The following is a 26149-nucleotide window of genomic DNA, read 5'->3' as shown; positions in this document are numbered from 1 at the left end:
TTATGTTATCTTTTAAAGAGCATACTAGTTTTGTAATGGTTGCATTCACTAAGGCAATGTGATGCCCTTCTTTAACTGTGCCTTGTGAGATCACATCTATACCAGATCCTGTGCATCAGCACACTGGGGGGAGGCTGCCTCTTCTTTGTCTAATAGCAACATGATTAAAAAGCAACACAGTCATGGTGTACATAAAAGGAAGAGCAATTTGTGAGTGATTTACAGTAATCGAAACAAAGAGACTTGTAATGCAACAAACTGAGAAGCCATTTGGGCCAACACTTAATTAAACTTTATTATCTTTAGGAGGTTCAACCACAATATCCTTTTTACAAAGAAGCCATGACATTACATTCACTAGTCATGTGAACATGAACATAATACTGAAAGGTTAAAAAATCTAAATTGATAACAATAAACTTAGAGCAGCATTGATTTCCCCATGATTGACAAGGCAGGCTTGCCAAGTCTCTTCATCTATTGCACTGTAAAGAAGCAAAACAAAACTGGTTGATGACTTAAAAACATCTGGGAATATTGCATCTTTGGAGGGCACCAGCAGTGGTTTGTAAGCACAGCCCTTTAAACTTCCATCTGAGTATGATCCTAGAAACAGACCTGTCATTCTTTAAACAAAGTTCACCGTGTGAGAGGAGAGGCGGGGCCTTGGAGTGGGCGGAGCCTGGAGAGTGAGCCTGGGGCTTTACCTGAGGAGCCATGGGGGGCTTTGGAGGGGGCAGGGCCTTGGAGATGCTGCTCCTACCCTCTTCAAAGGCACAAACAAAGATGTCCATGTCCTCGGCAGAGTGAAAAGCCACAACGGATCTCAACTGTGCAGCAGCTTCACACACAAGCTAAACATCTAGGTCCAGGTTGAAACATGTTCTTGTCTCTTTCCAATCTCCCCACTCTCTCTCACTCTCTTTCTCTCTCTTCCTTTCCTTCTCTCTTAAATGCTACTAGTGGGCCTGCAGCACTTACGGAGCTCTTCGCAGCACCTCATCGGACGGCACGCAGTGCAATGCATCCTCGATGCTAGCCTGCACCGCCGCCCTCACAGCTCATCGGAATCGCCGCTGCGAGACACATCCTCGATGCAGGTCTTGTATCGCTTCTCGAGACAGCAGCTGTGTGGCACGAAGCTCCACAACCAGGGTTCACGATACATTTCTCAACGGTACTAACTTGGTCTCTCAATCCGCTACATCGTGGTTGGCCTGAACTTGTAACTTTGTCCCGGTTCGATGTGACCGGACAACCCCAGTTGCCACTTTGTGCTTTTAAGCACTATTTTTACCTACATTTTTAAATTTGTATAACTCTGGTTCTACTAATTGCATTTTCGTTATTTTGGTCTCAAATACTTTATTCAATTTTACCCTATTTTTCTAAATTGGTGTGGTATTTTTCTTGTGTTGTGTTTTTACTTTATTACTGCTTGAGTGGTGCATAAATTCTTTGCACATTGCCTATCAGTTAAGTGCCAAGCTAACAGGCTTAAACACAGGTTAGTTTGGGGTTTGCTTGTGTTTCACCCTGACAAGAAAGAATAATAATAATAAGGGAGATTTGTATAGCGCCTGGTTACGCTAAAAGCGTGTCCCCGTGTGGCTGCTGCTTGAGTAGGGTTTCACCCCCTCAACTAGTAACCCAATTTCCCACACTCTCCGTCTTCCCTTCTACGTCTCTCCGTCATTTGCCCCCTCCCCCGCCCGCTGCCATAATCCCCAGGGAGCTGGAGACACACGCAATGTCCACCAACCTTCATAATACAGCCATTGACCGCTCAAGCTCCTCCCTCTCATCCCGGGGAAAGGCCTTATGGAATAAATGATCGTACAACCCGTGTGCAAGGTTTTCCAGCTCACCTTGTGCTCACCATGTGATATCAGCTGTTCACAGGGTGACCGTGTAAAGAGTGCCACTATATGTCCGACAAACACTGACACCGTCTGAGAAGACAGCTCTGTGAAGGCTCCAGAGGCGGGAGTAACGGAGACAGGAAGGGGCGGGCACTTGAGTGTACGCAGAGCCCAGCTCGCGAACATTGCCGTCAAACAAACATAGACCGATGTCCATTTCTGACCAACTGGAATACTGTGCTTGCAATACCCTGTCAGCCTTTGTAAACAACTTTTAACCCCTTCCATGCTGATGACGGCCCCCGTCCGTCATGCAACACGGTGGGCGTGTGCTGATGACGGCTGGGGGCCGTCACGATCCCGCCACTCTTTAGAAGTGCCGCACAGGCGCAGAATCGCGGCCGCGCCCAAGGGGTTAAATACTGTCAGGAAACAAACTGCTCCAGGGAGGCGTTACACGCATGGAGCGTGGGTGTTTCTATGCATCCACCAATGGATTTTGGCGAATTTCCAGATTTACCTTTAGTGGTAGACCTGGGAATGCATCAAAATGCTACACCTCCCCCCAGGGGAGGCGTAACGAGGAGAAATACGCTTATTTCTCCTAGATGTTGCCTCTTTCGACGTGTGCTACATTCTGCAGCACACACAGCAAGAGGGAAATGCCTCGGAGGATTCGTTTCGTACAGTACGGTGTTCCTTCTTGCACAAAAACAATCCTGCCTAAAACGCAGGCACCCTTGCACCGTGGCAAAAGGATGCTTGCATTGGCGCTAAGCAGCAGTTTGTGCGCCAGAGCAGGCGGAGAGCAGGAATGTGCCATATAATGTTAAATACAGCGCATTCCTGCTCTTTGACGCAGTACAGCAAGGTGGTTTGCTGCGTTGCATGAATATTTGATCAAAATGGCCCTTGGTATGCAACACTTCTCAGCACGACCGGGTAAGTTTGATATACAACACTTCTCAGCAGGACTCTGTAAGTTTAGTATACAACACTTCTCAGCAGAACTTTGTATATTTGGTACACAACACTACTCAACTGGACTCTATTGGGCATACCTACAAGCAACTATCGCCACCACAACGTCACTTTTTACGTCATTGTGGGGGTGATAGGGTCTTAGCCTTATTTACTAGGCAGCGTTAAGCCACTTAACGTGCCTTAACGCTGCCTTGTAAATAAGGCCTCTTTTTACACTATGCTTAGTGTGAAAGGGGTGGGCAGTGGGTATTGCTGTGGGTGTTCCACAGCAACACCCATTGATTTTGATGCGAGGAGAAATGCATTATTTCTCCTCGTTTTTGCTTTTTCCATGTATGCTTCCTTGTGCAACACATATGGAAAAAGCAAAATGCCTTGGATTGGTTATGTACAGGAAGGTCCCCCTTCCTCTACATAAACAATCTTTTTTTTAAAATTACATTTTGTGTAACATCCGTGTGTGCTGCATTAAGCAGCACATAAAAGTGACAAAATGGCATTTAAAGATTGTTTATGTGCAGGAAGGGGGACCTTCCTACACATAAACAATCTTTCCCCTGTACGCAGATAACCTTGCACTTTGGTGCGAGGGTGCCTGCGTTGGCGCTACACTGCTAAGTGTAGCGCCAGCGCACGGAGAAATGGAAGGCTGCAGCATATCCTTGTAAATATGGTGCAGCCTTGCGTTTCAGAAGTGGCGGAGTGAGCCGTAAAGCCAGGAAGGCTAACACCTTTCTCCGACACTTCCTTCAACATATCCCCCTATGTTTTGGTGTGCAGCACTCTGTGTTTGGTATAATGCTGCTTCTGCTCAGCAGAACTCAGGTACTTGCTTGTACTTGTTTGAAGTCTCTGCAGAGAAGCCAATCATTGAATGGGTATAACCATGAACTCTCCTCTCGCACTTGTGAGCAGTGTCAGAAGCTTGCCGTGTTGCCCAGTGCACTACACTGTGTGTTGATCGAGGATTGTACCAGGAGACTGAACAATACACACACAATTCACACACTGCATTTTATGAACAGTGAGTACACATTTGCCTGTTGGGTTTGGGGGTCCCTGCAAGGGGTGTATGGAATGACAGCAGGCACAGGGGGGACAGGAGAACCTCAGATGTAGGAAAAGGCCACCAGGAGTTGGAAGGTAAGGGGACTTATGACATTGCCACAGACACAACATCAGAGGTGACAGTTTATGCACAGAAAAGGGGTCTGTATTGTGGGTTATGTTCTCCTTGGGGGAAATGCTGGTGCCAGGGTGAGGGTAGAGTTTGATTCTGAACCACGAAGATTACATTCACAGGGGCATATTACCAACAAGTAGGGATAATTATCACTAAATAGGCTTAGCGATGATTTTTTTTATCGCTGCCTATCGCTGGATATGTTAGCAGAGAAAACATGCTATTAGCAACGTTTTTCTCCACTGTGCTAAAGTATCCAGCGATAGCGGCGAACTGCGTGAATATGGCTGAGAATACAGAGATATTCACGCATTAACGACGAAATGCTCTTAGCCATGTTATCCACCTCCCATTGGATAACATGGCTAAGAACTGGTCTGAGCAGGCGATGGTTTTTGGCGATAGCGGGAATATTTCCATCACTACGCATGCCTTGCTAATAGGCGATAGCGACGTTAGCGACTGCTTTCAGTCGCTAACAGGTTGGGTATGCCCACTTTGCATGTCATCAGCGTTAAATATCACTGACATGCAAAGCGGGCCCCAAACCGCTCGCTATCGCCTAAAAGCTGTTGTTAACATCAGTTAGCGACAGCTTGCTAATAGAGCGATAGAATTATCGCCGCTTAGCAGCCGAAAACAGCCGCTAAACCGGCGATAATTGCCTATCGCCACCCTTGGTAATATGCCCTACAATTCCTGGGTGTGTAGAGGGGTCTCGCCAGACTTTTTGCACAGAGGACTCAATTTGTAAAGTCAGTTGCACATGGTCTGATCTACGAGTACAATTTCATTTTAAAATTTCAGAAAATGAGATTTTGCATCCGTAAAGTTATGTACACATGCATATTTTACCCTAGTAAGGTGCAAATGTACACATGAATAAATCTTTCTCAAGAGGCGAGGAGCAGCACACCAGTGGCAGACCCTGGAACAGGTGGACACCGCCACATACTCAAGAATTTGTGAGAGTTCTTAAACTTTGTCTCTACCAATTATCACTCCGAAAACAGCTGATTTACTCATGTCAAGGACAGGGGTAAGTCTTCCACCGGACTACGAATAGGACGGGAGCACCCCAAAAAATGTGGGGGCTTGTAGAGGAAGACGCTTATTCACAGTGCGTAAAAGGAACCCGGTGGGAAAAAATAAAAGTGCCTGTCCCTAATCTGGAATTCACAAACATTTTCAAGCTTATTCTAGAAAACGACCACTTTTTGATTTTCAGCACTACTGTGACTTCCAGATATTCACAAGTCTTCAAAAAATGAAGAAGTACAGCTACGAGTGAACATTCATGGGGGCAGATTTACAAGAAAGTGACGCATCTATAGAGATGCGTCACTTTCTTTGCACCACCCTAAAAAATGCTTGCGCCACCATGGATGTGCCGTATTTACAAGACGGTGCACCATGGCGCAAGGATTGACAGATGCGCCAGAAATTCTGACACATCTGTTGGGGCAAAAGTCACGCATTGCTGGAGTCGTGTCGCAAGCACAACGCAAATTCAGCAATGCATTTTGTTGCCTATTCCCACTACACTGCCTCACCCCCTGATGGCAGAGTCTCTCAACACATGTTGGGAAACCCACTCCCCTGGTGGCAGAGTCATGGGCAAACTCAAGATGTTAGCAAAGTCACACCCATGGTGTCAGCCAGGGTGCAAACTGAAAATATGTTAGCAAATCCATACCCCTGGTGCAGAGTCACGGTGCAAACTCAACACATGTTGGCAACTTTGCTCCCTTGTTGACAGAGTCATGGTGCAAACTCAACACATGCTAAAAAAAAGCCATACCCCTGGTGGCAGAGTCATGGTGCAAACTCAACCCATATTGGCAAAGCCATACCCCTGGTGGCAGAGTCATGGTGCAAACTCCACACCTGCTAAAAAAGACATACCCCTGGTGACAGAGTCATGGTGCAAACTCAACACATGTCAGCAAAGCCATACGCCTAGCGCCTAGTTATGGTGCAAACTCAACACCTGTTGGCAAAGTCACAACCCTGGTGGCAGAGTCAGGGTGTAAACTCAACACACATTGGCAAAACCATACATTTAGTGGTAGAGTCCTGGTGCAAACTCAACACACGTTGGTAAAACCATACACTTAGTGGTAGAGTCAAGGTGTGAACTCAACACACGTTGGTAAATCCATATTCCTGGAGGCAGAGTCATGGAAAGAGTTAATTATGTATGTGATCTGAGGTTAAAGTTTTAAAAGGAAAACGGTACTTGAGAGGGCTCATAGCAGAAGGGTAAGAAAGAGTTAATATCCGCCAGGATCCATGAAGTTTTTGTGAAATAAGTCCTTACGTTTGCTATAAGTTTCCTAAGCCCAGAAGCATGTTTGCTCTATCAATATCACCTGACCTCCTTTTAATAACGCGCCATTATTCAGTTTGCCTCCTGCAATATAATTACAAAATCAGCCAGTTCGCCAGAAGGTGCGTTTTTCAATCATTTTTGCTAATCAAGCGTAGGTTTTCCCAGGAAATTGATGTAGCCTTTGCTCCTGGGAGGGCGATTTCTGCAGTGCCGACAGCGCCGGATGGCGAGTCGTTTCTGTCTGAAGCTTGCCCCGATAAGATGGCCCTTCCAGCTCTGGCCACGAGGCCGGGCACCATTTTTTAGGCGTTAATACTTCACTCCACTCTTTTCCCTAATCCAGGGCAAATTCTTCAGAACGTCAGCGTAGACTCCGTATCGATCCTGCTCCCCGCAGCCGACCCCCCAGGAGACGATGCCGGCGAGAAACCAGCGCCTCTGCGAAGCGCTGAGCGTCACCATTGGGCCGCCGGAGTCACCTGAGCACGCGTCCTTCCCGCCTGCAGAAAGAAATAAAGAAAGGACTCAGTTGTACAATGGAAAATTGTCTGCAGCACCTTTACCCTTTTGGGGGGTTAAGGGGCAATCACACATCTTTTTGCATATTTACTACATCACGTAACACTAAATAGCCCTTTGTGGAACAAAGTAACACGTAGCTGCATCAATCAACCTTCCCACACAAAATACAGTTTTTAGTGAATAGCTGACCAAAGTGCAGGACAAAATGAGTTTGCTTTACCAACTTCTGTATAATGTGTGCAAAAGGGGCAGAATGGGGTGAAAACACGGCAAGCACCCTTTGGTTTTGTGGCAAAGCCATATGTACTAAAATAGCGTGTGTTGATTTTGCGGGAAACCCTAATGTTACATGAAACCAGGCTCAAATAAGGGGCAAGAAAAATGTCACGTGATACCCTTATGTATGACACGCACAACTGCCCTGAATTAAAACAAGGTCAACTTTCAGTTCATTTAAAATGCCCCATAGTTTCTCACGAACTACACAATCAAAAGCCGCTGAGAGATCTACAAAGGCCATATAAAAATTCCCTCCTTTAGCCCTGGTATATTTATATATAACAATGCCTCAGGATCGATAAGTGTACTAAACAGTAAGATGAAGAGAACATTAATAATTTACTCTTCCTGTCAATTTGAATCTCCTCAATAAATCTCATACATTTCCAATATCCGTAGTCAATGAACAAACACTATGGTACACCTATTTATAATTCGAATTACTTTGTATTTTATTTTATTCCATACATTCTATGCAAAAAGTCATATTTTCAAATTCAAAATACACACAACTACATTAATACAACATATATACACACTTATTTACATGTATACATATAACACAAACACAAGTATAAAAAACTTTCTTGCTCTCTTAGCCCTTATTATATATCCGGATGCACCTCACACGTTATAAACATAGTGCATTCCCTTCCCTATTAGATCACCATCCTTGGAGTCACCTTAAGGTTTTATTAATTGAAACCCCTTTCTATTTTAGGAGCTCTCTACTTATTATACATTCTATTTTGATTTTATATGGTGTCTCAAATTATCTGTCGACGCGTTTCAGCCACTCTACTTGATGGCCTCATCAGGACTAGGGCAGTCGAGTGCATACTTTTCAATTCCACCGGTCTTGAAACTTTACGAATGGACACCCTGGAGGGTGGGCCTTGTGGTGGAGATCTCCACTCAAGTCGCTATTGGTGTGCCATAGCGTGGCGTCCGTGTTGCTAGACCGTGGAGAGACCGGTATCGGAAAGAGGAGAGAACCGGCATTGTAAGAAGGGAGAGATTCGTACACTGAGGGAACGCTCACGGAAAGGAGACAACCCATTTGGGAATAATTTAGTGCAAAGAATTGGCACACGAATAGTGCCTAAAATAGAAAGGGGTTTGAATTAATAAAACCTTAAGGTGACTCCATTGGAAGAACAAGAATTTGGAGAACTTAAACGCCTCTACGTGATTGAAAGGGTGTCTGAACCCACCCATGAGTCTCCCTGATGGTGATTGCTGAGAAGCCAAGCAGCCAGGAAAAGTCAGGCTTTGCATAAACATGCTTCACCCCAACCTTGCAATCAAGAGAGAGAGGCACATCACCCCTACAATGGATGATGTCGTAGAAGATTGCAATGGTTGTCAAAACTAGACCTCAGTGTTGGTTACCACCAACTACCTCTAAACCTGGCGAGTCTGTACATTACAACATTTTCAACACATCTGGACCTACGCAGCTACAAAAGACTAAACTTTTGGATCTCGTTCGTTGCAGAAGTATTTCAGAACACCATCTGTGAGACTGTCTCTAGCCTGCAAGGTGTAATGATCATTAGTGACGACATCTTAATATACCATTTCTTATGCGACGAACACCACTTACTCCTCACAGCAACCTTACAATGACTCAGCGACCATGGCCTTAACCTACACAGAGACAAGTGCATCTTCTTTGGATTGCAGATTGGATTCTTTGGGTTTGTCTTTACAAATGAGGGACTGAGAAATTTAGAGGCCATCCAACATGCGCCAGCTCCTCGCAACGACACCGAGGTGCGCAGTTTCCTTGGAATTGCCCTGTATTTTGGGCGATTTCTACCAAGCCTGATGAACCGCGCAGAGGCACTGATACCACTCAAGAAGACCATGGCAAAGTGTGGGCGGGGCAACACCACGATGGCCTACTTCAACCCAGAGAAAGAAACAGAAATGGTTGCTGATGCCAGCCAGTGGGGCAAGGGCAGTGCTCACGCAGGAACAGGATGGGGGTCTCTCTGGCCTTTGTGAGCCACACTCTCACTGTGACTGAAGCGAGATACACCCAAATCAAATGGGAAGCAGTGTCTATAAAATAGGGATGCAAGCATTTCCACTTAGACCTCTGAGGCAGGAAGTCCATGGGGGTCACAGACTGCAAGCCATGGGTCACACTGCTCAGCAGGGCACTGGAGATCAGTAAAGCCACACTGGACGATGAGGCCTTGCAGAATGTCATCACCGTCCAGGCAGGATCATGGAAGACATTCCTGCAGGACGCCAATCAATGGAGACCGGTCAGAGAAGAAACGTTTAAACCAGTTTATGCAGGGTGTGGCAGGAACTGTGTGTGACACAAGACAGTATACTACGGAGGGGCCACTGAGTCAAGGATTCAGCTAGCCGGCAGCAAAGAGTAGTGGACCTTGCCCATGATGGGCATCAAGGCATGTCCAAAACCAAGGCACGCTTGCTAGAGAAGGTGTGTTTTCCGGGACTCGAAAACGCTATGGATGACCCCATATAGTGCTGTGTGGCATGCCAAATTATTTATTTATTTATGTCATTTGTAAAGCGCCTGAATCACCCCGAATGGGGTATCTCCGCGGTAGTACGTCGCTAAAAGGTAGTAGACAGAAGGAAGTGATCCAGAATTAGAACAGGTAGGTTTGCTAGAGAAGGTGTGGTTTCCGGAACTCGAAAACGCTATGGATGACCCCATATAGCGATGTCCGGCATGCCAAATTACAGGAGGTGCGAGCGCACCTGCTCCCATCACCACGGAGGACCCATGAACGACGCGCTGGACCAATGCTTCAGGAGCTTCCTGGATGGACGCCTCACTATAGTGACGGTAGATGGGTACTCAAAATGCCCAGTTGCGGAGCTGACGGAGTCAACCACATTTAGCACGAACAGGCCATTCCTGGAAACAATCTTTGTGACATTTGTGCTACCTGAAGTGGTGCACACAGACAATGGACCCCCTTCTCAGGAGGCAAACCTCAAAGCATTTGTCAAACACCCAGGAGTTCATCACAGGTTAACCCCTTCGCTGCGGCCGTCGGCCAACAGCCGTCACAAGTGCTACCTCGGTAGTGCTGCGCATGTCCGTTGACCGACGAGGCCCAGCCCTCGCAATAGAATGCCCGCAGCGCGGTGGATTTTGCGCCACGCTAAACGGGTTAACTACACCTCAGTGGCCCCAAGCCAACGGGGAGGTCAAAAGATTTATGCAGACACTTAGCAAGGCCCCGCGTATAGCCTCGGATGAAGGGGTCAATGCGGAGATTCTTAAGGGCGTATTTGAACGTGTTGCACTGCACAACAAGGTGCCCATCCCTTGCTATGCTACTAAGGCAACCAGGATGCAACACCATTCTGATAAGCCCTCATTGGCAGGACAGAGATAGGCGCCAGCCATCATGGAAGGGCCAAAGCATCAAACCTGACACCTGGAGACGAGTTCTTATTCAAGATCAAAACCCCGGTTGGAAATTCCATACCATGCATTAACCGAAACCATGGATAGTGAATGAGGTAAAAGGGAAACTTGTATCAGCCTGGAGAGGCCGAAAGGTGGTAGCTAGAAACGTGTCCTGGTACTAAAAGATACGTGCCAGACCTGGGCCAGGAGCTATGAACCCCAAAGAAAGAGGCTCCACAATGGACGAACTGGATGAAATTGGGTATGGATAAAGCCCGCGAGGGCCAGATCTTTCAACACCACCGTCGGCTGCTAAACAGCTGTTCCCCCCACACACACTCCAGCAACACTGCTGATTGGAGGGTCAAGTCGAGGCCCATTAGAAAACTCACCAGCAAGCCCAGTGCAGTGCCAACCCAGAACCAGAGGAAGAGGTGTGGCGCCGCGGCTAGGGCGACTGACTCTGGAATCTGGGGGTCACGGTTCGATCCCCGGCACCTGCGCAGATTGCCCCAGCACCATGTGACTCTGGGAAATAGCTTGCTTAATCTTCCTGACGACCCCCAGAGACCCTTATGGGTGGTGGTGCGCTTTACAAATGTGGATTATTATTATATAATGTGCGGCCAAGCCCTGCTGACGTTGGAGGGGATGTAGTGAGCCACCCGGCACAACGTAAGGAGGCCCTGATGTGAACCTCTCGTGGCTTAATTGACACCCTTTTCATTGAGGAACCTCTCGACAGGTGAGTATTTTGTTGCGCGCCCTCCACTGGCTGCAGGGCTGGACAGGGGAACCGGAGCAGCCCTCGCAATAATGCTCACAGAGCCACCGGGGAAGTGCCTGGTGGAATAAAAGATTCAGAAAAGGGGGTGGTAATGAACAGAGTGTCTGAATTAAGCAGACCACTCTTACCCAGTCCAAAGATCAGGGCTTGATCCATCACCGTTATTTAGCTCACTGCCCCATCCCAGCTCAGAACCTGGCTATATGCAAATTAGTCTGTCCCTGGCCCAGTGCATAATGGGAACAGGGCAGACCAAACTACCAAGCCAATTCTTCACCAGAAAGGAGACAAGCTTCCGGGGACTGGTTTCTGTCATTTCAGCCGTCGTCGGCCCGGCTTGCTTGAATCCTGATGGAGCAGTGAGCAAGGGACTCACGTCTGAGTATACCCTGCCACACCTATAATGGCCAAAAACGATTCAGAAAAGGGGGTGGTGATGAACAGAGTGTCTGAATTAAGCAGACCACTCTTACCCAGTCCAAAGATCAGGGCTTGATCCATCACCGTTATTTAGCTCATTGCCCCATCCCAGCTCAGAACCTGGCTATATGCAAATTAGTCTGTCCCTGGCCCAGTGCATCATGGGAACAGGGCAGACCAAACTACCAAGCCAATTCTTCACCAGAAAGGAGACAAGCTTCCAGGGACCAGTTTCTGGCATTTCAGCCGTCGTGGGCCCGGCTTGCTTGTATCCTGATGGAGCAGTGAGCAAGGGACTCATGTCTGAGTATACCCTGCCACACCTATAGTGGCCAAAAACGATTCAGAAAAGGGGGTGGTGATGAACAGAGTGTCTGAATTAAGCAGACCACTCTTACCCAGTCCAAAGATCAGGGCTTGATCCATCACCGTTATTTAGCTCACTGCCCCATCCCAGCTCAGAACCTGGCTATATGCAAATTAGTCTGTCCCTGGCCCAGTGCATCATGGGAACAGGGCAGACCAAACTACCAAGCTGTTGGACAGGCCACGTGTAAGGCTTGCTCCCTCCCCGCACGACCAGGCCCGAGCCCCGCTCCTCAGGCGTTACACGCAACAACAACCCGTTTCCCGTCTCCTATAGGGCCCCTGCCCCTGAACATCTCCACATCGTGGGCCCGATTCCCTACCGGCCCTCTCGCCCGGCCTGGGCGCCATCTTGGACACGGCACCACGAGGCCGCGTGGCCTCCGATCAACCCTAACCCTGGGCCTGGCCAGGCCCCGACATCCCGGCACCACCATCCACCCAGGAGGTGAGCGGACTACTTGGCAGGTCAATGGGAGAAAGAGGTGTTGATGGCTCTCCCCCGCCAGGTGCCGATCGCCCCCAGCTCCCCCAGGCGCTGGCTCCACCCCCCTGCTGGGTGTCTGGACTCCCTCATCCCGGACCTCCCGACCTCCCAGTGCGAGGGTCCGGACATCAAAGGGCGCCAGACCTATAACTGGCGCAGCTCCAGAGCAGGAAGGGAGTTGTATCCTGGAGTCGAGAGACGCAGTGAAGAACTCATCCTTGACGGACTACTGGCGCTGCCGTAGCCCTGCCTTGCGAACTACCGATCTGCCTGCTGGCGCTGCCGCGGCTCTCTGCACCCATCTTCATCGGGACCTGCTGGCTCCGCCGCGGACCGTCACTACCTTCAACCATCCCGGGACCTGCTGGCTCCGCCGCGGCCCGATCATCTAGAACGCCGAGCTCGAGGATTGTGAGCTAATTCATCTACCACCACATCCCCCAGAGTGGTAACGAGACTGTCCCGCTACCCCCCTACCCAACCAAGAGACTAGAATAGAGGGGACCCCGGAGTCCCGACCTCCTTGTACCACCTCACCGTACTTAAAGAATTGCTTATAAAGTAACATTGAACCTTATCCTTGTGTGGTGTACGTCAGTGGGGGGGAAGTTATTTGTCTGTACGATTGCTGGAGACGGATCTCCCCGGAGTCCTCTCCCCTTATCCTCGGCCGACCCTCCCGGTCCGTCTAACATTGGTGGCCAGCGACGGGATCCGAATCAACGCGTAATCGTACAGAGAGTAGCTCACCCCACGACAAAACCACGATGTCAACCAAAGAGAGCGGATCCACCGAAAAATTCCAGATGGAGAAATTGGAAGAATACAGCCATCGTGAGTTGAAACAATTCTGCATTGAACTAGGTATCGCTACCACCGGTCTGAATACTAAAGACGATTTCAAGCACGCCATTGAGTCATGGGCAGAAACCGGGGCCGTCAGACCCCCGGACCAAAATCTCGCAACAGCAGAGAAAGACACCACGGCTCCCGAGGAGCGAAGAACGGGTCTCTCGCAAGAGGAGATCCAAGAACGAGAAAGAAACCGACTACATGAGCTAGAGATGGCCCGGCTCAAAATGGATGGCGAACTCAAATTAGCCGAACAAAAACTAAATCTGGAACATCTGCGGCTCCGAGAAGAACGGGAAGAGAAACAGAGACAAAGAGAGCTTGAAGAGAAGAGACTGGCGTACGAACACAAACGCAAACTAGCTGAGATAGACTTACGCAAGCAGAACAAAGAATTAGGAGCGCCCGAGCAACCGCGCCCCCCGGGGGTGACAGAAAGGAAGGTACACATCCCCAAGGATGTCGTTCGAGAATATTTCCGAGAGGACGACATACAGCAATGGTTCAAGGCCTACGAGATCGCTATGACCTCCCACCGGATCGATCGAAGCGACTGGGGAGCCGGTCTATGGGGGAGGTTCGTCAATGAGGGCCGCGATGCCCTGCTACAGCTCCCAGACCATCTGATGACCTCCTATGACCACATGAAAGCTACCCTCCTCACCCGCTATGGGCTCACACCCGAAATGTACCGCCAGAGGTTCCGAAACTGCACTCGGATCCCGGGCACAACTTGGGTGGAATACGTGAACTATTTCAGCCGGGCCTTCGAGGGGTGGATCAAGGGAAGCAACGTAACGACTTACGAGCAACTCTTCAATCTCATGGTATGGGAGCATCTATCGAACAACTGCTTCGTCGAGCTCAGGCAGCACCTCCTCGACAGTAAATGAACTGATCCACGACAGCTTGCCGCCGAGGCTGACCGGTGGGAAATTACCCGAGTGGGCCGAACTGGGCCCCATGAACAGAACCGGAACAACCACGGTCAGCACCGTCCCCGAGGAGGAGGAGGGGGCCAGGGACGAGGGAGAGACAACGCCCCGGCCGCTCCCGCTACCAGCACCCCACCCCCGGCCAACCGGGGCAACACCCCGGCGCGGCCGGGATACAGAGCCAATGTCACGTGTCACCGATGCCAGCGAGTCGGCCACTACGCCAACGACCCGAATTGTCCACAGAGCCAGACTCCGAGACCCCGCCAGATGGCTGCCGCCGCCCTGGGGGAAGAACAAATCTACGAAGAACATGAGGAATGTGAGCAAGAACGCCAGGAATGGGAACCAGCCGCCATGGTTCTAGCGTGCCTAGGGGGAAGAGACATGGTCCCGCGGGTCCCCCTACCCGCCAACACCCGGAAGTACAGTCAATGGGTGAACATTAATGGACGCAGGGCCGAAGCCCTACGTGACACCGGGGCCAGTGTAACGGCCGTCCGATGTCACCTGGTGACCCCAGAGCAGATTCTGCCGAACGTCCTCTGCCCTGTCCGTTCAGCCGACAATTCGGAGAGTCTATGTCGGATGGCTTGCGTCCCCTTCGAGTGGGGAGGAGTCTCCGGCATGTTGGAAGTGACGGTCCGAGATGATGCCCCCGTAGACTGTCTCCTGGGAAATGATCTTGAGAGTTCCCCGTGGGCCGCCGTAGAGAGGAGAGAGCACCTAGGGATGTTGGGCATCCCGGATTGGGCGTGCGTAACCACCCGGTCCATGGCTGCCCGTGCCATCCCCCGACCCGAAGAACCTGAATGGCCGGCACCTCCTCCCCCGGTCGCTCCAGACACCGACCGTGCCGTCACCCCAGAACAAACTCCCGAGGGGCTCGTTCAGCCTCAGGACCTTCCCGGCCTGGATCAGTGGCGTCAGGAGGGGGGGCCCACCCAAGAACAGTTTCGCCACGAGCAGAAGACCTGTCCCTCCCTCGAGGGACTCCGCCAACAAGCCCTCGCCCAGAGTGCAGGGGATACCTCCGGAACCCATTGGGTCTATTGGGACAATGACCTGTTGTACAGCGAACAGAGAATCGCAGAGTTAGGGGCCAGTCGAGTACTAGTGGTGCCCCTCCGCTTTAGAGACTTCTTGCTAAACCTGGCCCACGATGTCCCCCTGGCTGGCCACCTGGGTCAGGATAAAACCTACAGTCGCCTGGTGACCCACTTTTTCTGGCCCAAGATGAGGAACGACGTACTCCAACACTGCCGATCTTGCCCCACGTGCCAGGCCAGCGGGAAGAGCGGCCGCAAGCTTAAAGCACCCCTGCAACCTTTTCCAGTGGTCACCACCCCGTTCGAGAGGGTGGGGATAGACATTGTGGGACCCCTGGACCCCCGTACAGCACAAGGACATCGGTTCATCCTAGTACTGGTGGACCACGCCACCCGCTACCCTGAGGCTGTTCCCCTGCGAACTGTGACAGCCCCGGTAGTCGGCCGGGCCTTGATGGGGATCTTCTCCCGGGTGGGCTTCCCCCGAGAAGTCGTCAGCGACCGGGGCACAAACTTTATTTCAAAATACATGAAGTCCCTCTGGCAACAGTGTGGGGTCACCTACCGATTCACGACCCCCTATCACCCTCAAGGAAACGGACTGGTTGAGCGGTTCAACCGCACGCTCAAAGGGATGATTGGGGGGTTGGAAGAGCCCCTCCGCCGCCAGTGGGATGTGCTACTACCGTGCCTTCTCTTTGCCTACCGAGAAGTCCCCCAGAAGTCCCTCGGCTTCAGCCCGTTCGAACTCTTGTATGGGCACCCGGTGCGGGGGCCGCTCAGCCTAGTCAAAGAGGGCTGGGAAATGCCCCCTCTAAAGAACCCTCCAGATGTTTTCAAGTACCTCCTAACCCTCCGCAACCAGACCAGATGGTTCAGAGAGATGGCAAAAGCAAACCTGGAGGCCAGTCAGGAGGACATGAAAAGGTGGTACGATCAGAATGCATCCTCCATCGAATTTGAACCCGGCCAACAAGTGTGGGTAATGTCTCCCACCGAACCATGCGCCCTGCAAGACAAATGGACGGGGCCCTTCAAAGTAATCGAGCGCAAGAGCCCTGTCACCTATCTCATCGATATGGAATCTTCACGAAACCCTCTCCGGGTCCTCCACGCTAATAGACTTAAACCCCACTTTGTACGCGCAGAGCTCAGCCTCTTGATGGCAACCGACAATGGAACCGAGGAGGACTCCGAACCCCTCCCTGACCTCCTACGGTCTCGGGAGAAGGACGGCTCCGTGGACGGGGTCCGACTCTCGGAGGCCCTCACCCTGGAACAGCGCCAAGGCTGCCGAGACCTCCTGCTGCAGTTCGCCACCCTGTTCTCCCTCACCCCAGGGGTCACCCCCTGGTGCTTACACGACGTGGACACTGGAGACAGTCCCCCTGTCCGCCACCGGGCCTACCGCGTACCAGATCGGGTACGGGCCTGCATCCAAGAGGAGGTGGCCAAGATGCTCACGCTCGGGGTCATCGAGCCCTCAGACAGCCCCTGGGCCAGCCCAGTGGTACTGGTCCCCAAAGCGGCCGCCCCCGGCGCCACCACGGAGCTTCGGTTCTGCGTCGACTACCGGGGCTTGAATGCGGTCACCAGAACAGACGCACACCCCATCCCCCGAGCAGATGAACTAATCGACCGCATGGGAGCTGCCCGCTACCTCAGCATCTTCGACCTGACAGCGGGCTACTGGCAGATCGGTCTCACACCCCGGGCCCAAGAACGATCTGCATTCTCCACTCCTGATGGCCACTATCACTTCAAGGTCATGCCATTCGGCATGAAGAATGCCCCAGCAACATTTCAGCGGCTAGTGAACCAGGTCCTGGCAGGACTCGAAGAATTCAGCGCCGCCTACCTGGACGATATCGCTGTGTACAGCCGCCACTGGTCCGACCACCTCCACCACCTCCGAGAGGTGCTACAGGCCCTCCAACGAGCTGGCCTCACGATCAAGGCCAGCAAATGCCAAATTGGCCAGGGGTCCGTGACCTATCTCGGGCACCAGGTGGGAAGCGGTCTGGTGGCCCCTTTGCAACTCAAGATCGCTGCCATCCAGTCGTGGCAGCCCCCCATTACCCAGACCGAGGTCCGCGCCTTCTTGGGACTCACAGGCTACTACCGGCGGTTCGTGAGGGACTATGGCAGCATCGTAGGGCCCCTCACGGAACTCACATCCAAAAACCAACCCAAGAAGGTCAACTGGACCCCAGACTGTCAAGCGGCCTTCGAGAAGCTGAAGGCCGCCATGTGCTCCGCCCCGGTGCTCCAGGCCCCCGACTACAGTCGGGAATTTATCGTCCAAACAGATGCCTCCGACCATGGCGTTGGGGCAGTCCTTTCCCAGCTGAACCCCGAAGGACTTGACCAGCCAGTGGCTTTCATCAGCAGACGACTCCTGGCCCGAGAACAACGCTGGAGCACCATCGAGAGGGAGGCCTTCGCCGTGGTGTGGGCCCTCAAAAAGCTCCGGCCTTATCTCTTCGGCACCCACTTCCGGGTCCAGACCGATCATCGACCCCTGCAATGGCTAATGCAGATGCGGGGGGAAAACCCGAAACTACTACGTTGGTCCATCTCCCTGCAGGGGATGGACTTCACTGTGGAACATCGACCCGGGCAAGACCACGCCAACGCAGATGGCCTGTCACGCTTTTTCCGCCTCGACGAGGAGAGTCCCCAAGAGGATGGGTGACTCTCCCCGCCTTCAGCTGGGGGGGACGCATGTTGGACAGGCCACGTGTAAGGCTTGCTCCCTCCCCGCACGACCAGGCCCGAGCCCCGCTCCTCAGGCGTTACACGCAACAACAACCCGTTTCCCGTCTCCTATAGGGCCCCTGCCCCTGAACATCTCCACATCGTGGGCCCGATTCCCTACCGGCCCTCTCGCCCGGCCTGGGCGCCATCTTGGACACGGCACCACGAGGCCGCGTGGCCTCCGATCAACCCTAACCCTGGGCCTGGCCAGGCCCCGACATCCCGGCACCACCATCCACCCAGGAGGTGAGCGGACTACTTGGCAGGTCAATGGGAGAAAGAGGTGTTGATGGCTCTCCCCCGCCAGGTGCCGATCGCCCCCAGCTCCCCCAGGCGCTGGCTCCACCCCCCTGCTGGGTGTCTGGACTCCCTCATCCCGGACCTCCCGACCTCCCAGTGCGAGGGTCCGGACATCAAAGGGCGCCAGACCTATAACTGGCGCAGCTCCAGAGCAGGAAGGGAGTTGTATCCTGGAGTCGAGAGACGCAGTGAAGAACTCATCCTTGACGGACTACTGGCGCTGCCGTAGCCCTGCCTTGCGAACTACCGATCTGCCTGCTGGCGCTGCCGCGGCTCTCTGCACCCATCTTCATCGGGACCTGCTGGCTCCGCCGCGGACCGTCACTACCTTCAACCATCCCGGGACCTGCTGGCTCCGCCGCGGCCCGATCATCTAGAACGCCGAGCTCGAGGATTGTGAGCTAATTCATCTACCACCACATCCCCCAGAGTGGTAACGAGACTGTCCCGCTACCCCCCTTACCCAACCAAGAGACTAGAATAGAGGGGACCCCGGAGTCCCGACCTCCTTGTACCACCTCACCGTACTTAAAGAATTGCTTATAAAGTAACGTTGAACCTTATCCTTGTGTGGTGTACGTCAGTGGGGGGGAAGTTATTTGTCTGTACGATTGCTGGAGACGGATCTCCCCGGAGTCCTCTCCCCTTATCCTCGGCCGACCCTCCCGGTCCGTCTAACACAAGCCAATTCTTCACCAGAAAGGAGACAAGCTTCCGGGGACCGGTTTCTGGCATTTCAGCCGTCGTCGGCCCGGCTTGCTTGAATCCTGATGGAGCAGTGAGCAAGGGACTCATGTCTGAGTATACCCTGCCACACCTATAGTGGCCAAAAACGATTCAGAAACGGGGGTGGTGATTAACAGAGTGTCTGAATTAAGCAGACCACTCTTACCCAGTCCAGAGATCAGGGCTTGATCCATCACCGTTATTTAGCTCACTGCCCCATCCCAGCTCAGAACCTGGCTATATGCAAATTAGTCTGTCCCTGGCCCAGTGCATCATGGGAACAGGGCAGACCAAACTACCAAGCCAATTCTTCACCAGAAAGGAGACAAGCTGCCCTGTTCCCATGATGCACCTGGCCAGGGCCAGACTAATTTGCATGTAGCCAGGTTCTGAACTGGGATGGTGCAGTGAGCTGAAGAACGGTGATGGATCAAGCCCTGATCTTTTGAGTGGGTAGGAGTGTTCTGCTTAATTCAGATACTCTGTCCATCACCACCCCCCTTTTTGAATCGTTTTAGCCACCACAAGTGTGGAAGGGTATACTCAGATGTGAGTCCCTTGCTCATTGCACCATCAGGATTCAAGCAAGCCGGGCCGAAGACGGCTGCAATGCCAGAAACCGGTCCCCGGAAGCTTGTTTCCTTCCCGGTAAAGAATTGGCTTGGTAGTTTGGTCTGCCCTGTTCCCATGATGCACTGGGCCAGGGCCAGACTAATTTGCATGTAGCCAGGTTCTGAACTGGGATGGTGCAGTGAGCTGAAGAATGGTGATGGATCAAGCCCTGATCTTTTGACTGGGTAGGAGTGTTCTGCTTAATTCAGATACTCTGTCCATCACCACCCCCCTTTTTGAATGGTGGAATAAAAGGCCTGTCCAGTCCCGACTGGCTGTTCATTCCAGCGAAGGGCCGTCCTCAGAGCAGCATCACAATTCCTGCAGTTCCCTTCCACGAGGAACTCGAAGCCAGGCAACGTGTTTGTAGAGCCATCAAACTTGCGCACCATCATGGCGCCTTTTTAAGGGGTCACATGGACTGCACTTCGGGCACCCTTCCTTCGGGGCTCTACCAGTGTGATCTGCAAGGGCACCATCTGAGGCACTACCAATGGGTGTGCCTGGGCAGGGGACCTTGTCTGACTGGACTGAAAGAGTGGACCGTAGAGGAAAGGAGAGGGGGTTGTGACAGGTTTCTGGACCTGGCAGGGTGGCAAGGCTGGGAAGAGTCAGTCACATGCCAGGACTTCTCTGGCATGTGACTTTCTGTGCCCTCACCTTAACAACCAATCAGAGAGGCGCAGAGAAAAGCCTAATTTATCATAACCCTGAGTTGGTTGATAATAAGGGCCATTACTGCTGTTCTATGAACCTCACCCTTCAGCCCTGCGAATCTTCCAAAGATAGAAACCCCCCACCCTCAATGCAAAGCCTGTGAACACAGCATGAACTCTATGAGTGAAATATATTGCAGTGTCACTGCCACGGCTCCTCCACACCCCTCCCACCCACCCACATGGGTTCATAACTGGTGATGTTGTGGCGTCTTGTTGCTCGGATCAGCATCACTGGTAGAAATACAAATTATGGCTGAACAACACACCTAGGTGCAGGCAGGGCTTTAAGTGGGATGAAGAAACTGGGGGGGTCTCTCAAAGTGTCGTGGACAATGTAATTAAGGGCGTGGCTTAAAAACACGTAGGCTGATAATTTGTGCTTAGCATAGTGTGCCGCCCGACTTCTATTTGGCTGTTTCTGTCATTGCATCCAGATATATGATACAACAAGTAACATCATACCTACAACGAGTCAGGACTATTGGCTTTGTCAATCAATCAATCAATCAATCAAACCATTTGTAGAGCGTGCTACTCACCCGTGAGGGTCTCAAGGCGCTGAAGGGAGGGGGAGCTGCTACTGCTCGAAGAGCCAGGTCTTGAGGTGTTTCCTGAAGGAGAGTTGGTCCTGGGTATTTCGTAGGTGTGCGGGGAGGGAGTTTTATGATTTGGCCGCCAGGTAGGAGAAGGATCTTCCTCCGGTGGTGGTTCTGCGAATCCCTGGGACGGTGGCGAGGGCAAGGCTGGCGGAGCGGAGCTGGCGTGTGGGCATGTAAAACGAGTGGCGGCTGTTGAGGTATACGGGCCCATGTCGTGGAGCGCTTTGTGTGCGTGGGTGAGGAGCCTGAATGTGATCCTCTTGCTGACGGGGAGCCAGTGCAGGTTTCTCAGGTGGGCGGATATGTGGCTGTGGCGAGGGATGTCGAGGATGAGTTGTGCGGAGGCGTTCTGTATGCGTTGTAGTCGTTTCTGGAGTTTGGCGGTGGTTCCTGCATATAGGGTGTTTCCGTAGTCCAGTCGGCTTGTGACGAGGGCCTGGATGACCGTCTTTCTGGTTTCGGTGGGGATCCACCGGAAGATCTTACGGAGCATGCGTAGGGTGTTGAAGCATGATGACGAGACAGCGTTGACTTGCTTGGTAATCGTGAGGAAGGGGTCCAGGATGAATCCTATGTTGCGTGCGTGATCCGAGGGTGTCGGTGCGGTGCCCAGCGCCGTGGGCCACCAGGAGTCGTCCCAGGCGGAAGGGGATTGTCCGAGGATGAGGACTTCCGTCTTGTCTGAGTTCAGCTTCAGGCGGCTGAGCTTCATCCATTCTGCGACGTCTTTCAATCCTTCCTGTAGGTTGGTTTTGGCGGTGGCTGGGTCTTTGGTGAGGGAGAGTATCAGCTGGGTGTCATCGGCGTAGGAGATGTTGATGTTGTGTTTGCGTGCAGTGGCGGCGAGGGGGCTCATGTAGACATTGAAGAGGGTTGGGCTGAGCGAGGATCCTTGGTTGTTAGTTGCATAAGATAAATAAGCAGCAACGATGGCTTGTATATAATATTGAAAAAGCTTCCACTTAAAGCCCTGGTGACACCAGGACAATATTGCTACTCCTGAGTTTCAAAAAGAGAAAGGAAATCCAGAGAGAAAATGACTCTTTAAAGGATTTCCCTTCCCCTACAACGCTCAGCTGTTATGATGTCATGCCGTAACTTTTCCACTAGTGAGAAGTGAGCAGTGTGAGCACATGCACATTGATGTGCCTGCTGTCACTGCAGTCCGGGAAAAAACGGACTGCCAGTGCCAGGGCACAAAACAGAGCCCGATAGAAATCAGTTTCGAGGCCTCGTTTAAAAAACTGCTGGTGCTCAGCACCGGTGAGACCCGGCCCACTTAAAGCCCAGGGTGCAGGCTATCCCGACCATTGAAGTTGTGTCCTGAGGTGCACTGTACGCTCTATTCTCAGCCGTTTTTTCAAAGGCCACGCCCACCGCAGCCCCACACTTACCTTGCTTCTCGCCGGCGCATAGCATGTCATCCGTCACCTTCATGTCCAGGGTGGCGTACGTCTGTCTGCACACCTCCAGGTCTATCACAGGAACCTCGATCTGAAAGGGACACACAAGTCACCACTGGAAATGGAATTTAACAGAATTTTTTCTTTTATTCTTTTTGTGAAGGATGTACAAGCATTGTAACTAAACAACGAAAACATACCAGATAAAGAAACCTAGGATTTCTTGGCGGATAAGTATGGCCATTTCTCTGCTTCCTCTCAAAACAGTGACCATCCATTGTCTTCACTTTTATTCTAGCTTTCTCAATATTTTTCTTCCTGGGTTTATCCCAACATTTGTTTTGATGGTTTTGTGCTTTTTCTGGTTATTTAATCCTGGAACTTTCTAATGTTATTTCCAAAACACAAACTAATCCTACTATTTGGTACACAACAAACCACGGCCGCCCTAACAAGTCTTATTATGGCTGTTTGCTCTAAGGCACACGTACCCTGAAACAAAGTGTGTCTACTGCTGTTCTACCACGTGTACCAACTCTAGGGGCCATATTATCAAAAAGGGCGATACATTATGCCTGCTTTTATCGGCAGGAAACTGCTGCTAAAGCGGCGATAATGGGCTTGATAATATGCCCTTCTGAATTCCCACAGAAGCCCAGGTTTACACGAGAACCAGGGCTTCTATGGGAATTCACAAGGCCATATTATCAAGCCCATTATCGCCACTTTAGCGGCAGTTTCCTGTTGATAAAAGCGGCGATATGTATCGCCCTTTCTTGATAATAAGGCCCTAGGGGGCAGATTTATGTTGGGAATGCGCCACGTTTGCGTCACGCAACTGCGGCGTAAACGTGGCGCATCCCTACGACCCATTTACAACATGACGCATCTAGGCAGATGCGTCACGTTGTAAAGCCCTGCGCCACTTGTGGGCGTTCCAGCGCAGGGTGGGCGTTTCGGGGCAGGTGCGCCTCGCAAAAGTGGCTGAGTGAAATCTATAAGATTTCACTCAGTCACTTTCAGGCCAATGCTGCGTCAAAACCCTGCGCCTGCTTGAAGCAGGCGTAGGTCTTGACGCAGCATTGTAAAGATGGGGCACCCACGAGCCTTGCTGGAGCTGCGTCGCGCTTGCGACGCAACTCCAGCAATGCGCCGCCTTTACGGCACAGATGCGTCACGCATCTGTGCCGTTTTTGCCCCATGGTGCGCCGCATTGTAAATGCGGCGCACCATGGGTGGCGGAGCAGCGGTGCAAAATAACTGGCGCATCCCTGGGGATGCGCCAGTCATCATAAATCTGCCCCTATGTTTCTAATCTCTCCATTTTTTGCCCCATCTTTCCTTTCTGCCAGTAGGACATGTCTAGACGTCTAGGCTTCACGCTATCAGCCATCCCTGTAATGACTTCGGTCTATCTTTCTGCTACTAAAGACAAAACAACAGTCCATACATGACTTTTAGATCTGGACATGATACTCCAGATGTGATCTTGAGAACAGGAAACAGCCCTTCTGGTGGTCTCTCTAGAGATGACTTTAATGCTGCAAATGAGACTTCCAGAACTAGGCACCATACTCCAGATCCGACCTGCAGAATTGAGACAATGATACATTTTTGGCAATCAGAAGGGGACAACCTGCCCTTGATGTAGCTCAAAAATGGCGACGGTCCGCCCGATGTGGTAACCAAAAATGGGTGCAAGACTGCAAAAAGATGGCTCCGGAAATAGGCACCCCACTCCTCTTATGGTCTAGAGTTTGCCATATTATTGCAAATGAGATTTGCAAATCACGACAGAGTACCCCAGGGGAAACGGCCACTACAACGCAGCCGTTTCCACGAAACCTTTACCACGCATGCATTACAACGCATGCGTGGTTACAATGAGGGGCTTTACCACGCATACCTTTACTACAAAATAAGTAGTAAAGGCATGTGTGGTAAATGAAAAGGAAAAAAAGGAGGTTTGGGGGGGTCTCCCCCCCAAAAAAAATAATAAAGCGCAGGATTAAAAAGGGGGGTTGGGGGGACTCTCTCCCCCCAAAAAATGAACCTGAAGAGCCGAAGCTGATGCAATCAGCGTCGTTAGAGAGGAAACTGAAAGTAACTTCCAGTTCCTCTTTACGTCGTACGATCAACGTAACCAAAGAAGATGGAGAGGAGGCGAGTTAAAAGGTAAGGGGCATTTTAGTTTAAAAAAAAAAAAGATTAAGGGTTAAGGGCAGGGATAATTATAAGGAGCGGAGGCTGGGGGCATGTAAGGAGAGAGGTATAACCTTTAACAAGAGTATGCCCTCACCATGCATAAATTTACAACGAAAAATGAAAAACATTGTAAATCTATGCGTGGTAAAGGAATGTTCGAGGTAAAGGTTATACGTGGAAAATGAATTCCGTTGTAATGCATGCGTGGTAAAGGCATGGTTGCAATGGAATTCGTTGTAACGACATACAACGGTACCCCAGATATGGCCGAGGAACTTAATATGCTGCTTTATGAGGTCCCCTGTCTCGATCAAGTGATCTGCATCTGAAAGCCCACCTCTCACGCCACTCAGTGTGAGAGATAAGATCCTTTTCGGCTCTGAGCTGTCATTCTTCCACAGAAGCCAAAATACAAAAAAAAGTTCCTCCTGATTTCTACAACAAATTCCCTCAGAAGGCTAAAACCTTTTCTCTTAATCTATCTATTTATACTCAAACTGCAAAGACATTAACATACATCTAATCCTTTGCAATATCTGCCAGGGCTGGTAGAGCTAGCAAAGTGTTTTCTGGTGCTTACAAAAAGGTAATGAACTAGAAAGAAGATGCCTGGCAACCAGGGCCGCACTGGGAACCACAACCGGCCCTGGCAAAATGCTCGGCTGCCCCCCTCCCCACTCAAAGGGGTTGGTGGTGCCGCCGAGCTCTTTGCCGGGGCCGGTTTTCGGCCGATTTTGGTACAGGGCCGATTTTGCAGCTATGCTGCAAAAACGGCCCTATAACAAAAACGGCCCCCAGGGGCCCAAAACCGGCCCCCACCCATGCGGCGCACCAGGGGAATGCCCGGTGCCCGCTATGGCCAGTCCGGGCCTGCTGGCAACCACCTGTTTTTTTAATGGCTTCCACCATTGTTTGGGTTTTCACCGCATTGCATCCTCCAATTTTGCTGTTTTGTTCCTTCCCCGGCTCATGTATTTGCTATCCTTCTGCTGTCCTACTGCCAATTTCCAGTTTGGGTCTTGCTGTCCATGGACTTGGGGGTGATTGGTTGCATTGAAATAGGCCAAAGTGATACCTTTGCTTAAAAAGCCTGCTCTTGATTCCACTAAAGCAGAAAATGATCGGCCCATCTCGCTGTTATCTTGGATAGCCAAGATTACTGAGGCGTATGTGAACTCCCTCTTGTCAGACTATCTCACTCGTAATAACATACTGGACTCCTCTCAAAATGGCTTTAGACCCGGCCACAGCACGGAGTCTGCGCTTCTGGCTGTGACGGAACACCTCTGGTCGGCCATGGAGGGGGGCCAAACTTCGGCACTGATCCTGTTGGACTTAAGTGCAGCGTTCGATACGGTATCACA

At 51.3% G+C, this 26149-nt stretch overlaps 1 protein-coding gene across 1 annotated transcript in view; it reads right to left on the bottom strand.

Annotated features, from left to right (window-relative positions):
* Positions 1 to 269: 269 nt before the first annotated feature.
* The window catches only part of MASP1 (MBL associated serine protease 1), a 459649-nt gene continuing 433769 nt past the window's right edge, over positions 270 to 26149 (bottom strand). The window contains exons 15-16 of the mRNA XM_078666144.1: positions 22572 to 22671; positions 270 to 6861 (exon numbers count right to left, since the gene is read on the bottom strand). Coding sequence (XP_078522270.1) covers positions 6671 to 6861; positions 22572 to 22671 — 291 coding nt within the window. The 3' untranslated portion in view covers positions 270 to 6670. The remainder of the gene's footprint in view (positions 6862 to 22571; positions 22672 to 26149) is intronic.

The sequence above is a fragment of the Lissotriton helveticus genome, chromosome 11, assembly GCF_964261635.1.
Source record: "Lissotriton helveticus chromosome 11, aLisHel1.1, whole genome shotgun sequence".
NCBI classification, from domain to species: domain Eukaryota; kingdom Metazoa; phylum Chordata; class Amphibia; order Caudata; family Salamandridae; genus Lissotriton; species Lissotriton helveticus.
The sequence above is the reverse complement of the archived record's forward strand: the minus strand, read 5'-3'. Positions and strand labels throughout refer to the sequence as shown.